This window comes from Chlamydotis macqueenii, chromosome 1 (genome assembly GCF_036417535.1).
Source record: "Chlamydotis macqueenii isolate bChlMac1 chromosome 1, bChlMac1.mat, whole genome shotgun sequence".
NCBI lineage: Eukaryota > Metazoa > Chordata > Aves > Otidiformes > Otididae > Chlamydotis > Chlamydotis macqueenii.
The window spans coordinates 152510854-152527204 of NC_141556.1; the positions used below are offsets into that span (position 1 = coordinate 152510854).

General features: G+C 36.7%; 1 protein-coding gene across 3 annotated transcripts in view; it reads right to left on the bottom strand.

The window, feature by feature from the left end:
• Positions 1–375: 375 nt before the first annotated feature.
• ARHGEF7 (Rho guanine nucleotide exchange factor 7) overlaps positions 376–16351 on the bottom strand; it is a 121246-nt gene continuing 105270 nt past the window's right edge. For 2 of the 3 annotated variants that reach the window (XM_086770457.1, XM_086770472.1), the window contains 4 exons: positions 15980–16156; positions 6861–6960; positions 6141–6195; positions 376–3541 (listed from right to left, as the gene is read on the bottom strand). In XM_086770457.1, the coding sequence (XP_086626583.1) occupies positions 3419–3541; positions 6141–6195; positions 6861–6960; positions 15980–16156 (455 nt within the window). In that variant the 3' untranslated portion in view covers positions 376–3418. The remainder of the gene's footprint in view (positions 3542–6140; positions 6196–6860; positions 6961–15979; positions 16157–16351) is intronic. The other variant, XM_086770463.1, reaches the window with a different exon arrangement.

Below are 16351 nucleotides of genomic sequence, written 5' to 3' on the forward strand. Positions count from 1 at the left end.
AATCATGCATGTAGACAAGTATTTATTTATACAGCTATTTGATTTTCTAGTGTTTCTTGCTTTCTTCCCTTTCATTATCTTCTCTCTTTGATCTCCTGCATCTCTTACACTACCCTAGTAGGTCAAGTTGCCAAAGTGAAAACTGCTCAGTACAGGACAGTTAAGATCCTCCTTAAAGCAAGAACTCTTGCTTTGTTTTGTTTTCCAGGCCTCAATTTGATGTTATAAAAGGCCATGAAAAGGCCCTTTCAATACAGTATACCAACTATTAAAGAGAAGAAGTTATTTATATGAAAAGAAAAAAAAAAAAAAAGGCATTTTCCTTTATTATCTCAGAGCCCACCTATTAGATGAAATGTAACACTTCAGAGGGTAGGGGAAAAAAATCATGGTTTAATTACACCAATGTAGCATAAACACTTTAGTAGTCGATACCAGGATATTATTGTGATGTCTAAACTAAACTTGAGTTCTCCACAGATACCGTAAACAGACACTCTAAATTCCCTAAATGGTTGGCACCAAGAAGGTTTATACAAAGGCGGTCAGTCATTTAATCTTTAAGAAGTCATGACATGGTGAGACAAACACGCACACATCAGTAAGTACAGAGAAATGTTATGCTACATTTTGGACAGTTCAGAACTGAAAGTGCTTCACATCTATAGGATAAGAAATGGCTTCATCTCCTCATCCCTAAATGATGAGAGCAAAGAAATAACCTTTTAATAGGTTAAATAAACAGTGCCCCATTTATCCATGCTTATATATAAGTTTCCAACAATTCAAAAAGGTCCATGGTGAAATTTACAATCTATATACAGTATAACAAATTGTCAAGAAAAAAATTCAGATATTCCTCAGTTCCCAAAAGCCTGAAGCTCGCTCTCTGCACTAGAGACAAAAGCTACCTACAATATTGTGTGGGTTTTTTTTTTTTTCCTTTTTGTTTTTGTAAAAATTAGTCATGCCAATTCACCTTGAATAAAACCAGTCCCTAAATCCTGGTCATATTTAACAACTGCTTAATCCCAGTGTTTAAGGCATGTTCATCAGATGTCAGTATAGGGGTACTGTCAGAAATTATGACAACCACGGGTACTAAGAGTCAGCAAATTTACACAGCAACATCACTCTTTACCATATAATGTAAAAGAAACTGTTATGTTGGAAGTTGTTCCTGAGTTAAAATTTGCTAAATACTGCTAAGATCCGTGTTTTCCTTTTATACTTCTTCCTCTGGAATGTTCTTTCACATATACTCAACTGAAAACTAAAATTCACTCTGAAAATAGCCTGAATGTCAGAAACTAAAAATGTTAGCAAAATTCTAATTCCCAAATTTAAATTTAGCCACGATGCTATGAATTTGCAGGGTTTAGTAGTACTTAGCTTTTAGCAAGAGTATTTTCTAAGTATGAAAATAATCATAAATGTCAGTCCACGTTTTTGTGCAACTGCAAACAACAGGAAAGGATCTGGGTATCAAGAATTATCATAAATTTAAAGTTCACTGAATATATGTAACTGATACTGTAGACATTTTTAGTTTTCTTATCCAGTCTGCTCCTTTAGAATGAAAGGAAGACATTTTTAAATTGTAGGAATACAAATTAAAATATCTGCAGATATATTCAGCTTTTTAAATCTGACAACTAATTATCTATTCAGATTCTTAAGTATCCATTCCCACAGAATTGTTCCTCAATATGTAATCATTGACATTCTTTCCTATTTAAAAAGGCTATTCTGGGCTGAGAAAAGTGAATAGCTTTAAAAAGGATTTTTCATTAGATTCAAAGTGTGCATGACAATACCTACCACCCTAATCATCCTGGCTCCAACTCACTAAAGTTCATATAAATATTTGCTCAAGACTGAGCATTAAATTTAACAGGAGTTAAAGGGCACTGGAAAATCAGGATGACAAAAGGTGCGACTCGAGTCTGTGCTATACCTGCACTTCCGACTGTCAACTGAAGAAAAACCCCTCAAAAATTGCACTGCCTGGAGCTTGATCCAAAGTTTGCTGAAATCAATGAAACACTTACAAATGAGCTTTAATGGGATTAGTATTTTAAGTGCTCCGACTGAAGCTCACCATTTGCAGTGATGTAGCATCTCCTATTTTAAATACAGGAAAGGACTGCAGTAATTGCACCTATCAGACTAGGGAATAAGTGTTCATTTAGTAACGAATAGGGAATAAATGTTTTCAAATCGTCAGCAGTGCAAATTATGAATTACAGTATGATTCAAAAAAATCTTACTTCCAGATTTGTTTCCATTTAAATCCTAGTAGGACACAAATCAGCAACACACTAAGAAAATAGGGTGGGAAAGGAAAGACTCTGCTTCCACAGTCTGGGAATTCCGAAGAGAGTCTTACATAGTGGTTCAAAAGCAAAGCTCTGAATGAAGTTTGGCCTAGCCCACGTGTCTTAAGCACAAAGGTTAGCTAAAATTTAATTGTTGTGACCATAAAATATAAATAGCAACAATTTATTCACAAAATTCTGGATTAGATTGATTTTTTTGCTTTAACGAACTGCACGATCTATTAAATTATCAGCCAGCTGTATGTTTAAGCACAGCAATAGAAAATGTAGTACATAAACACCTAAAATCACAGTCATAAAAAGCAGGCAAGTACATCAGTCTTTTCGTGGCCAAAGCACAAGAGATTAGTCTGCCAAATGAGTGTATATGGGCATAAATCATGGGCATTAGTTCTGTTCCAAGTTGTTTCTATTGTCAATAAACAGTTTTCTGTATTTTAATACTGTTCTTAAAAGAATTGTAAACTGTTTAAAAATGTATGCACAGACATAAATAACAGTAAAGGATTTAAATACAGTGGTCAATAGGAAAAATAGGTTTTTAAATTTGCATGTGTGATGAGCAGGTATTTTGGAATAAATCTATAATTATCCACAAAGAACTCTGACCTTCCTTAGGTAAGACAGTACTGCCGTCATTTCTAACATTTGTGACCGTTACAATAACAAGTAAAAAAAAAACATCAGCCCTGATACATCAATCACATATGCATTCAAAATTACAGATATTTACAAGAAAAATATATATTTAATTAAAAAGCCACTGAAAAACATGGACTTTTAGTCAGGTGCTGCACTCTCTGCAAAATGAGGTAATTTAGATGCAAACAAATTAAGTTTAGTAGAGTTCAGGATCCACTGTCTCCACACTTAAAATGCAGATTGCTTCAGTAAATGGCTTTTCTGTATGTTCAGAGCAAGAAATCACTAGATCCAGTTAAATCCTGTTTTGTAGTGCTCTTGATGCAACACTGACTAATGTCAGAAGGCTTCCCAGCTCAGTTTTACAACTGGTCTTTCAATAGAAAGAAAAAAGGGGAAGAAAAAAAAAAAAAAAAAAAAAAAAAAGAAAAAATTAGTTATAAGTTGGTTTCATCCCAAGAAGGATCATTCATGTTCTTTAGAACTTTTCTAACAAGCTTCTCCAAGTCTTTGCGAGCTCTTTGTTCTTCTTCTAATGATTTCTTCATCTTTTTGTTATCCTGTTTAATAGAGAGAAATATTAGTGTTTGGGTTGGTTTTTCTTTGTTTTTTTTTAAACAGATCTTTTTCTGACCTCACCTACACCATCAATTACAAATTCTGAAGGCTCTTCTCAGTAAGCCTGCTATTAGCTGTTCAAAAGCGAAGCCTTCTATTAAAATCTCAAGTCCCACACAGTTACTTCACATAATGCAACAAAACCCACCAAATGGAAACTGAGCTATTTCCTATTTCTACTTAGAGGTCCTTTACAATGCAAGTGCTGGTAAGAGATGGCCTATAACCTTGAATTCTTCTGCTCAAATCTGATCAATGAACAGTAGAATGTATTTGTTGTTAATGGAGAAGGGAAATAGAGCAAAAAGTAGAATAAATACCCCCTTCTAAGAACCTCCTGTGATTATAACTAGTTTCACACTCTCAGAAAAGCTTCTTAAAAACTTAATGCAAATTATCTTGCTTCATTAGGAAAGTCAATAGTTGAAAGGAGGATCTTGAAAACCACCGTGTTCTCTGGAAAGTGTTTTGCGACTAAATTTTAAACCAGACAGACAACTACCAACAGTTTAAGAGGAATCTGAATTTCAAGGAACACCACCACTCTGCACATATATTAATGAGTGAGTCAGTTCTCAACACTTAGTGCCATCAGGCCATACTGACATACCATGAACAACAGGACCGTAAGGATGGCGCTGACCAAACTGCAGTAATGCTTACATTGTCTAATTCTTTACAGGCCAAGGTGATGCTGGCCACAGTGGGGAAGCAACCAGAAGATAAGACAACATTATATTAAGGTCCCAAGACAACAAATCTACAGGTGTTTAACAAACACAGGTCCGCAATCCAGGAGTCCCACTGGACCCCATCAGCTGTCATTTACAGACATTTCTAGAAACAGGATGGGATCAACAGCTGCCGCCTCCTTAACTCCATTCTCTCCTCAAGTCTGTTGAGAAACTCAAAATTTTCCTTCTTTTCTTGTAGATACAGATATAGTTTATTTTCTTTTTCGTGCCCTTATTTTAGCACCAATTCAGGACTCTACTACTGAAGTGTAGTGCCTATGAAGCAACAGCTATGCATAACCTATGGAAGCTGCCACAGGAGTGATCCCTCTTTATGTGGCAACTCTCACCAACGGGCAGTCTGGTGCCTGCACCAACCAGTGCACCATGTAACTCCCAGAGTGCCTTTATCCATAAAGCCCTTGGACACTTGGGATCTTCCCAGCTCAGAGATTATTTCTGCCACTTTCCCAGTTGGCAACATCACAGCAACAGACCAATAAATGCTTCTAAGCTGAGATTCCTGACATACAGGAAAATGAACTCAGGCTTTTATAGGTCTTGGCTTTGGAAGATGGGAGATGCTGAAAAGACCATCTATTTGGAAAGGCACCAGAAAAGAGAGCGCTTCTTGGAAGTTCAGGAGAAGGTGACTGTTTAGAGTCACACAGAGATCTGCACAGCGTCAGTGAGGCAACATGTTTTATCCTTTGTATAAAAGCAGCCAGGCCACAGGAATATTAGTGAGTTATTATCGCTGCCTGCATTGCATGAATTGTATTTTTTTAAAAGACTGTCAAACTGCATCAAAACTTGGGATACATGCTTTATACACTGAAAAGAGCAGGATTTAAGTATTTAAGATAAACTCGTCTATTTCAAGGAACATGCACGACATCCTTAGAAATACTGGGCAAGCTTACAGAAAGGCAAAGAATTCAGCTTCACATTTATAGCCCAAAATCTGAAGTAATTTTAACACAAATCCATTTTACATTAACACAGGAGATTTTATCCAACTTCCTGAATCAGAACTGCTAAGGTCCATTATCAAATTCACATTCTGGAGAATGAGGGCAATTCAATTTTTTGCCTACACATTAAGCAATGACTACGTGCAGCAGCATTAACATGGTTTAAATAGGCTGTGTCCCGACAAGAAAAAATATATATTTAAACACCTCATTTTGGATATTTAATACAAGCTTAAAACATCAGTTACAACTTCCATAACAGCAACTCAGGTGAGATTTTGTACAGTTCCCCCATGTGACAAAGTTAACCTGAAGCCCTCGTTAAAAAAACACCACAGGATAGACACTGAAAAGGACTCTCATCTCTGGAAATGAGAGGTTTTAAGAACTGAGTCGTTAAGAGGTGTTCAGGTTACCGAAAGACCGTCAATAAAGGCCTAAATAGATCCAGACATTCATACTACTAAGATTATACATTCTAGAAGAAATACTATTTCACAGTCTCTATAAGCTTATTTTGCTGGTGACACAGCAGAACTGAATTTGCTTAAAACTTTCAACATTTCACAAGTTGTAATATCCAAAACTAAATGAAACACAGCTTAGTAAAGTGACCTCAGAGAGAGGATATGTAACGTTGTTCTCAAAGGCTGGTGCTCCAAGGACTGTTGACAACCACAAAAGACGGTGATATTTGTCAAACTGGTACATTTAACTTTGAAAATTCAAGTTCATTCCTGTTAGTGAATCAACTTACAAGCTGTATTTAATTTTATAATAAGCCTTCCATCTTTGCATTCTCCATGTTGCTATAAATGTATCAAGTTACCAACCTGTCTTAACTCCTGTACTTCATCCTTTAATGCATATACTGTGTCAACAAGGCTTCTAAAACGAAAAAAGAAGATTATCTGTTAAAATGGTTTTCAGAAATACATGTCTAAATCTATTATTAGACAAAACTGTTAAATGAAAGGCATTTTCAAAAACCTAAACCACACAGCTAACAGCTAATTTCAAGCTTGTGTTAAAAAACAAAACAAACCCCCCCCCCAAAAAAAAACCCCAACTGACTTTTATTTTTATTTCTATTCAGTGAGGCGAGGACCTGTTACCAGGTTGTGTGACAGGATACACGTCTCAAGCACACACAGACCTACACTGGTTTGTATATTACAGCTTTTTGTAACAGAACTGTATTTCACTTCCAACATACACCTTACCCAAAAAACAGAATGACACCACACACTAACTAGAAAGATGACACCAATTTAATACTGAAATCCTACAGCACTTGGAAAAATTATTTACAAGTGAAACATATAACTTCTTGGCACAGAAGGAATAAGCTGCATAGCATATACAAAGAAACCAGACTACAAAGATTTAAAGGAAGGCCAACTGCATTCAAAGGACTGGCAGCATACTCCAAACAGTTCTGTTTGGAGGTCCACAAATACACCACACACACACTACTAAAATGGGACATGGGAGGAGGAAGAAGAGTGCAAAGTTTACTGGTTTAATCCATCATCCATTAAATGTTCTCTTACTTCTCTTCTATAACTGTCTGACCATTACTTTTAGTTTCTTCTACAATAATTTTTTCTTCTTCTGGAAGCAGGACTTGAGGAGCTGATTCTTTACGGGAACCTGTTGTAAAAATAAATTACAAAATGAGCAACTCCCAAATACTGCTGGGGCATTTTTAAGATTATTAATTAATTCCTTGTATGATACACCTGCACAACCAAGGTGTATCACTTTCCATTTCCCCCTTCCCTCCACACATACAAATTACTGACTTTTTTTTTTACATTTGAAACCACAGCCTTATAACAACAAAAAATTGTCTGACAATCCTACCCTGCCGTTGACATTAACTCCTGTGTCATCGATGGGGAGGCTACACCATTCAAAGAACTGTGCACCGCTCAACTATCAGTAAGAGCTATACAAATTCACCATAGCTGACTCAGAAAGAGACAGATGTGTTTAAGTAACAATGATTTAAGCCTCAAGGACAGATTCTGATCTCACACTGATACAAATCCAAGAAGTAATTCCACTCTAACCAATTACTCTATCAGTAAGGAGCAGAATAGTGGTATCAAATGATACAGCAATGGAAGAAAAAAAGTTAAGACCCTTTCCCCTGGAATACTATAAACAACATAACTGTATGCATGCATGTGTGCGCACACACATACGTACACATACACTTACAGATAGCCTTTTAGTCCTGTAATAAATTCCTACCAAATGAAATACAAACTTTGTATTTAATAAATATTTTTAAAAGCGCTTAATGGTTTGACAATAAAAATTCAAAACATTCCAACATCTTCAAAGCATTTTCCACAAACATTACAAGTCATCAAGATAATACATACAGATTCTAAAAAAAGCAGCTCTGAATATAAAAATCTACAGCTCAGACAAGTGCATCCATTTATACATAAAGTATGCATTCCAGAAACATTATTAATTAGGCTGCAACAAATTACAAACTTTTTTTTAAAAACAAGGTCTGTAAATAAATTGCTGTCTAAGCATCTGTTCAGAAATCAACAGCAGCTAAGGCATTAAAGTTCTTGCATATTTTGACCAAGATATGTACTTTATTTTAACAAATAAAGTACACTTGCCTACCAATTCACTGTAATGAATTTTCATTAACCAGGAACATCTTATCCAGTATAGTTTGAACTGATAACTAGGTACTACAAGGTGCACGCCTGTCAGGAGAAATTAGTTAGCTCTTGCTGAACAGCTACTTTGTGGTAACAGTGTTTTCTTTTACAGTTCATTATAAAAATACATAATCTAAACATAGAAAAAAATTAACTAAATCAAGCTAATTGAAAAATACTAACATCCGTAATGGCTGGAGTCTTGAGTTCTGAACAAGCAGCTTTTTAGGGACTGTACTAAAGCAGTATGTATTAGGCTATTTAAACTATTGTAGCAAACAACGACAGATGTCCTTTAACGTAGAAAATAGTTTCCTTAAGCTGACAGGAAAGACCTAACGTAGAAGTACGTGATGGTCACATTTTGATGGACTGAAGATAACTGCATATTTGATAACAGAATCTCATCCTTGAAAGCTGTAAGTTCTTCATCTTCACCCATCCACTCCCATTTATTCTCCACCTATAAAACAAGCACATCCAAACTGCATGGAGCTCAAGGACATTTCCCTGTTTGCGCTGTCAATCTCTAATTGTAAGAAGTTGTCTTATTTGTGTTTATTTCAGTGAATTAGTTACTGCTCTGCTTTATTAGCCCAGGAGGTAACACAGAATGCCGAGCTAAATGTTATTTTAGGAATTATAGTTGGCACCAGCCATTACTAAACCATTACATTTTGAGTGTCTGTACCAATGCAGAGCACCTCAGCCCAGCAAACGCCGAGGGAGACACTGACCAAAGGGAGAGATCTGCCATGTGTTTCTCACCCGTGACTCCCTTCAGCCAAATGGAGCAGCACATTACACTTATCTCTGTGTAGAGCTGCATCCAATCATCTTTGCCTGGTCAGAGTAATGTGGGTCCTTGCAAAGCAGAAACAGCATGGAGTAGACAGCTTTTAACAAAAAATGTCCCAGCTGTACAGTTATACACACACGCACACAGAACAAATGTCTGCACTAGCATATCCTGGTGCACGTACAGCATAGCACAGGAAACACCACCACTGAGACAGAGAATGCAGTTTCAATAAAAACAAAATGTTCACCAGCATTATACACACCAAGAGACCACACAGCACATGTACACACTTACACCATGTAAAGCTGTCGCTGTGAACGCTGACCTTCCTGTGCCACAAAACATTAACTGCTGTGGAATTCAGGACATCACGAATTTCACCCTTGCTTTCATTGCTCTGATACCTTTGGTCATGCAACTTTTTCATTTGTATCGCAGAACTTGATGACCTTACAGTTTGTACTTATGCAAAAAAAAAAAGCCTACTTTTTCCTCTTTTTTTCCTTTTTGTGAGTTTTGGACAGGGTTTTTTTTTTGTTTGCTGTGGATTTTTTTTTTTTCCTAAACCCCACAAGCACTTGCTAAGTACCACAGGTACAAACACACAGTCCATCTATCCTACAACAAAGGACACTGTCATCAAATGAGCATGTGCACGGCAACATCAGACCTGATGCGTCAAGCTCTAAAGGCAAAACCAAGCTACTTCATTGCCCTGCTTTTCTACACCATTTATGTCAGAAGCTTTTTTTTTTTTTTTAAGACACATTTTTCTGGCAGTTATGTGTCTAGAATAGAGTTCAGGCAGAGTCACCTTATGTCTGGCACTTGGCAGTATTACCCAAATTGCACCTTGTGCCTCCAACACATTCTCAATGCCTATTCTCCATGTGATAATTTATCTCCAGAAAAGTTTACAGGTTGTAGCTTTAGGACATGAAGAGCAGATTGTGTTACAGCTCCGTGGGTATTTCATGCAGAGTTGTACTAAAAGGACAGTCCAGGATGTTGCTACAACTTAGATTCTAAGCACCTCTTTGAGATGTATTCCAGATTTTCATAAACTAGTGCAGAAGAATCAAAAATTACTTCAGTTTGTCATATCTGCCATTCCTCAATCCTAAACGTGCAAGTTTCATGCTGAATATTTGTAAAAGACACTACTCAGTCTCGTTCTACATCAAACAGGCCAAAAGATAAAGTTTAAATTTACCTCCAACAACTCTGGCCCTAAATCACCTTGAGACAACATAACCAATAGTATAGTTTTTTATTAAAAAACAACAACAAAAAGATGGAAACACTTCCCATCCCACCCACCCCTCCCCCCCAGCTTTACAAAACAGTACAATTTTGTTTTCTTTTCCTTTTTTTCAAGGTGTTTAGGGAAGTAAGGTGTATGGGAGAAGAAAAGATGCTTGGCAAACTCAGACAATTACTTCAAGATTAGTAAACAAAAGTTAAGGCTGAGTAAGTTGCCATAAGTTTTCCATGGTGAACTCCTAAATACAGAGTCTTGGGATGAATGATCCTACTGTTTAGAAGTCTGCTGCACACTCAAGGCAGAACAACTGACTACTATGATCAAGATTCAACTAAGTTTCCATCAATTCAATTGCATCAAGAAAAATAAAGGTATCTATTCAATATTAGTATCTCCCAGCTCTGGTGTGGAAAATAAAGAATTACAATGCTTTTTTCCCAATACTTATACTATAGGCTTAGCAAATTTAGCCTCCAGGGTAAAGCAAATAATAACATAGCTCACCTGGCATTCAGATTAGAGACCTTAGCAATACCCACTATGGAATACAGTGCAACATCTGACATACAAGAGCAGGCCTGTGGGTAGCAGCCCCTGCGTTTAATTTTCAGTGTCTGATCCCCTTTCCAGCCTAATCAATCAGCCACATCAGCAAGCAGTTCTGAGCACCTCTGGATAAAAGGAAAGCTGTTTGGATATTTATGTGGCTGAAAGACTTAACAACAGAAGTTCGCTTTATACCCATCTGAAACCGGCAGAACATCACTCCTAGCCGTAGAGTACGGTCTCAGCACCAAAACGGGAAGAAACTGGAGCGCAGACTGAATGCCGTAGAGGTTCTCAGTGATGTCTGTCTGCAAGCGTAACTGCACAACCCCAGCATTTTATCAACTCTCCTCAAAAGGGAGTGTGACATCTTAAAAAGTGGTTGACATGCTACCATGCTACTTTGTGACAGAAGCCAAGCTTCAAAAGGAGCTGTACTGGTAATCAGTCCGGTCCTTCATTCTGAATCTTTTAGAAGATATATGTGGAAGAGAGTCCAGGAAGTTTTGCACAGACCTTAAGATATCAGGCGGAAGGGAAGGAAGAGAAGAAGTGGGACAAAATTTGGATACCTTTTCACTTTAACCAGATATTAAGCCTCCCTCTATGTCCAGAGACCTTGGCTGTCCAGTAACCATTGAAGCCTACAGTAAAATGGGGGTGGATATTCACATCACCTACTTTAAGTAGCTAACCTCAGCGCCTCAGTTAAAAGTCAGCTCTGCCCAGTCCATCAAGAACAGAGTTCCTTTCTCCAGCTGGCTGTTTGGAGGAAAAGGCTCAATCCAGGTACTTTCACACCAATACTCTACAAACTTTGCCTCCTTCCAGTGACAATTTAAGCTATGAAAGTTACACCCAGGGTGACAGTGGTTAATTTTAAAAAAATGCAGAGCACAATTTGAGGCCATTAGCAATGATTCAGTTTTTAAGTACTGCTGTTTTCTTCTCTTTTCCATACCTTTATTGTGATTAACTGAGGTAAGAAGGTGAACAAGGCACAATAAAGGTCAAAGATTACAAACAGTACTTGTAAATATACAGTTCTGTTTTTCACCAGCTTTACTTGGATCTCTTCATAAGCCAAGTAGCTCTTTGAAATTACTTGCTTGAGTTTCAAAGACAGAAGTCTGACTTGCCACTGAAAGACAAATATGTGCATACATAACTGCTTAGATCTACCATTAGCCACTAGTGTGTACAGACGTGTAAATTTCCTGGAGAAGCAAATGCTGAACAAAAAAAATAAAAATTACTTGTCAGTTAAAACACTCAGGATTTCATTGCATTAGTTATATTTAAGATGTTAAATTGGATGAGCAGGCCTGGCAAATTAACCTTCTCCTTTTCAATGAGTCTTAAAAATGGTGCTCTCAGACTCTGTGTACACTGAGATTAAAGCACTGAAAAAAAAAAAAAATCCTTCATGTTACAGATCTGCCAAAGTCAAAGGGCAGTCCTTTAATATCTTCTACAGGTAACAAGAAATGAGAATCCAAACATCGGGCCAAACTTGTTTACTGTATAAAATACACTTTTTTTTTTTTTCTCAAATTCTTAGGAATAACTAAAAAAGGTTTTGGCACAAAGTGGGTTTTTTGTTTTCTGGGGTTTTTTTTTAACTAATAGTGATATATAAATAGGAAAAAACCCCACATGACTTAGATGACAGATCTATGCGGTTTACAGCAAAATCTTTTTATGAGTAAAATGAAAATAATTGAAGTGAAACACATGCAACTCCACATATGTTAGCCACATAAGAATAGAATGAGAGTTTGAAAGACAGATATACCACCTGAAGAAGCAGGATATTTTGAAGACAACATTCGGAAAGAGCTATCCCACTAAACCTCCTGTATTTCACTAACCAATACAAAAACTTCCAACCAGAGGGCTGTAAGGCTAAAACTAGAGTTGCTACAATAATAGAAAAAAAAAAAAATGGTATGACCTTTTAACAGAAGTAGGCAATTACTTTGTTTATTCTGATGTAAATATGTCAGTACGTATATCAGGTTACCATTTTAAACACAGTCAAACAGGAGCATCTTTTAAGTAGAAACACTAAAAATAACTCTTGTTTTAAAGAGAAAAATGTGAAATATTAGATCTTTAAAATATGTACAGTTATAGAAACCAATATCATATTCATAAAATTTCTCTCTGGTAATAGAACCTGCAGAAGTAGGTTTTAGAGTGTTCCAATAGTTTGGCCTGTGCTTTTACTGAAAATAAACCAATTCAAAAAAATGAAAAGAAGAAAATAAGATAGATTAAGGGCAGAGGGATGCAACAGAAGAACATTCTATAGGTGGTAACATCTCTGAATAGTAATTTTTTTAAAAAGAGGATACGGAGGGATACATACTTCACATAACATTGAGTTTCCCATAGTTGACAACTACATTAAACAAAGATTACACACTTATGCCAAAAAAGCTCTTTCACTTCAGCATTTGATTCCTCTAGGAAGAAGGGAGGGAGAGAAAGGAGGCATGGGGAGAAGAGGAAATTAAGTGTTAACTTACAAGTTATGCTGTCCTTTCCCTCTGTGTAATAATTAAATATTAAAGTCACAGTCTAGCAAATGCAAAATTTATTTCAACTGTACATAACAGATGTCCTTTTTATATAAAACAAAACACTTGATATATGCAACCACAAACAATATGCATACTGTACAGTACAATGCAACATTCAGATATACATCCATTTTGTATTTTCAAAAGGCAGTCACCTACTAAAGATGGCTTCTCCCATTCACAAATGAAGTGCACCATATATATTCATTTTTTCTATGTTTTACGTCACTATATATACATTACTGTGTTTTGGCAAGATTATGCAAAACACCCAAGAAATATTGGTTGGTTTCAGTTTATGGCAAATACTAATTTATGGAAACACTGCGTAAGCCATGTGAAGAGGGGCTGACAATGGCTTGAACCTACCTTCTAATTCAGATTCTGCATCCTTCCAGTGTATTTGTAACTGTACACATATAATTTACAGAATTGCATAAACATAAGGTACTATTACCATGACTAAAGTTCCACAAAAATAGAAACACGGAACCTTTGGACTGAATACCACCATTTCCACATTTGCTTTTTTTTTTTTTAAAAAGCATGTTGCATTAATACTCCTGATCAGTTCACAACAGCTTATGGCCTGTAACACTGAAGACACTGAATGATTTTTTTAAATGCATGGTGACATTAAAAAAAGAGATCCTAATTACAATAATAGTTAATTACTTAAATGCTACAATAATTAATGGTGGTAAACTGTCAAAGCTTTGGTGCATAGAAAGTCAATAAAATCTTCGGATCTGGATAACAAAACATTCTGTGTGATAAGGAAAGTTCAAGTGCAACAACTGTATTTCAAACTCATATTTACACTATATAACATGAAACAAACATAAAGAAATCATCATTTATCCAATGCAGAAAACATTATTCAACTAGAACACCACAGCTTAAGAAACAGGGGAAAAAAAAATATCCATACTTTCCATATATGCTAAAAAACCAAAAACTGACTGAAAGGAAGAGGGGTGTGAAGTGGGTTACAAACGTGCTGTGGAATGGTATGGAGCACACGTACTTAACTCATTTCTCTAAGCAGCACTCCTCCACTTTGAAAAAAAAAAAAAGTTCAACATACACAAGTTCCTGGTCATTACATTAATATATGACTGGTAGTAAAATGTATCCCTGAAAACCCTCTTCAGTAAGCACTGCTGCTTTTGTTAGTCTCATTTTTGAATGCCAACAGTAGTGAGAGAGGATAAGGCAGATGATCAAATGAGTGAACGCAAATCTGCAGATGTGAACTGCTTTGAAACAGCTTCTCCATGTTTACCACCTTCTGGAATCATGCATATCTATCAATTACTAACTTTCTGATCGTGTAATCTGCAGAAAGGTATTGACTATCTCTCAAACAGCGTGATCAAGTTCCCAAGTGGCAGTTAATTGCATCGTGATTACTCTGAACTTGTTCACAGATAATACCCAAACACTGGATAACATGCTTACTTGAAAAGGTGTAAGGGAGTTGCATCTGGGGACCCTGGTGAAAGTGTTTGTCCTTTCATCACATGCTTTTCCCTAATGCTAACAAAGACTTAAAAGACATGTCATTTTTGCTTTGATGCCAATTACATTATCCACAGACAGAATGCACACACTTCACCCCAGCAGTGCCCCAAGAGCAGGTTCAAGACCTTCAGCTGTGCACAGTGTGTCACAGGTCTCTGAAAAGCCAACACGACTGTAAGTGAAGAGCTGCTGCTGAAAACAAACCTGCTTGTGAGAGAAGCTGCAAGACAAAAATCTGTCATGGACACGCTCCGAACAGTACAACCCAAAAGTCAAGCAGTCTATTATTCAGAACTTCAAACAAGCCAGTGTGATTGCAGCTGTACCTAAAGTTTCAGATGCTGAACACTTGAGTCTCCATCAGGGGAACCATTTTCATCTCGTCTTTTCAAGAAGAATCGTCAAATGAGAGTTGAGAGCTGTGTATTTTAACAGGCAAGTGAACATCTAGACTCTGCTTTCTGCCACGCTACTGCATACAGTGAAGTGACAGTATGACCATAGGTAGCATGAGATTATCAAAACACTGCATGTAATGAGCATGGACTGTCGGGTTTTCATGACAACCGCCAGACTAGGGTGGGAGGAGAGCAGTGCAGTCCTTCGTATAAACATTTAAGCAACAAGTATAAAAACAGAATTACTTATGGATTAGCAAAAGCTCTTCCAAACAAATGGGTCAGGTATGTGAATATCTGAATGATTTTACAGCTCTTGTACTGCTTATTTTTAAGCTGCATTTTTCTTACTCTACCAGCTTTGTATTTTGTTAGTAATATGTAGAAAATCCAACCACTACCGCTAAGGTATTTCCATATTGCTGGCACTCAGCTCACAAACCAGTATGGTTTCAGTACAAAATACAAAAATGTGCTGTATCCAAAATAAAAAAAAGAAAAGAAGAAACAACCTGTTGCTACACTGACAAAGTAAAAAAAAAAAAAAAAAAAAATTATTCAGAGCTACAAATTAACGTCTGTCAGTTTAAAAAACCCTCAAGAAATACCATCCTTATCAGGATATACACTTTTTAGAATTACTTATTTGTACGTGTATTGAACTGGCAATAGAGCCTTCCACCAGGTAAAACCGAAGTTTCAGAAGCTCCCTCAGAAATTGTTAAAATACCACATTAAAGAGACAAGGAACAGCAAGAAAACATCTAAGAAAAGCAGGCTGTGATACAACAAGCATTTGTTAAGAAAAAGCTCAGAAGTGCATTAGTTCTGGTGAGAGATATATGAGCAACAGCTCTTACGAGATGTAGACCCCATTCTGTAACTATGGGCTGTCCATATACTGTCATAGTCAGAGTCTTCTGAGAGGTCTGAAGGCTCCAAACGAGAAAGACTACTGCGACGACCCAAGGAGTCTAGACTTGATTGGTCATCATCAGCCAAGACGTGATTATGCATCAGGTCAGTGCCTTGCCATGCTAAGGATGTATAGGTGAAATGAAATGGTGGATGTGGATAGGCAGAGGTGGGATGAGGAGGAGAACGTAAGGAATAGCCACAACCAAACACATGAAATAAAAGCAAAAAGGTGATGGGAAGAGAAGGAAAAGAGAAAATATTGTTAAAAAGGCACCAAAGTTTTTTTTCTTTTTTTTTTTTAAATTTGTTTGGGG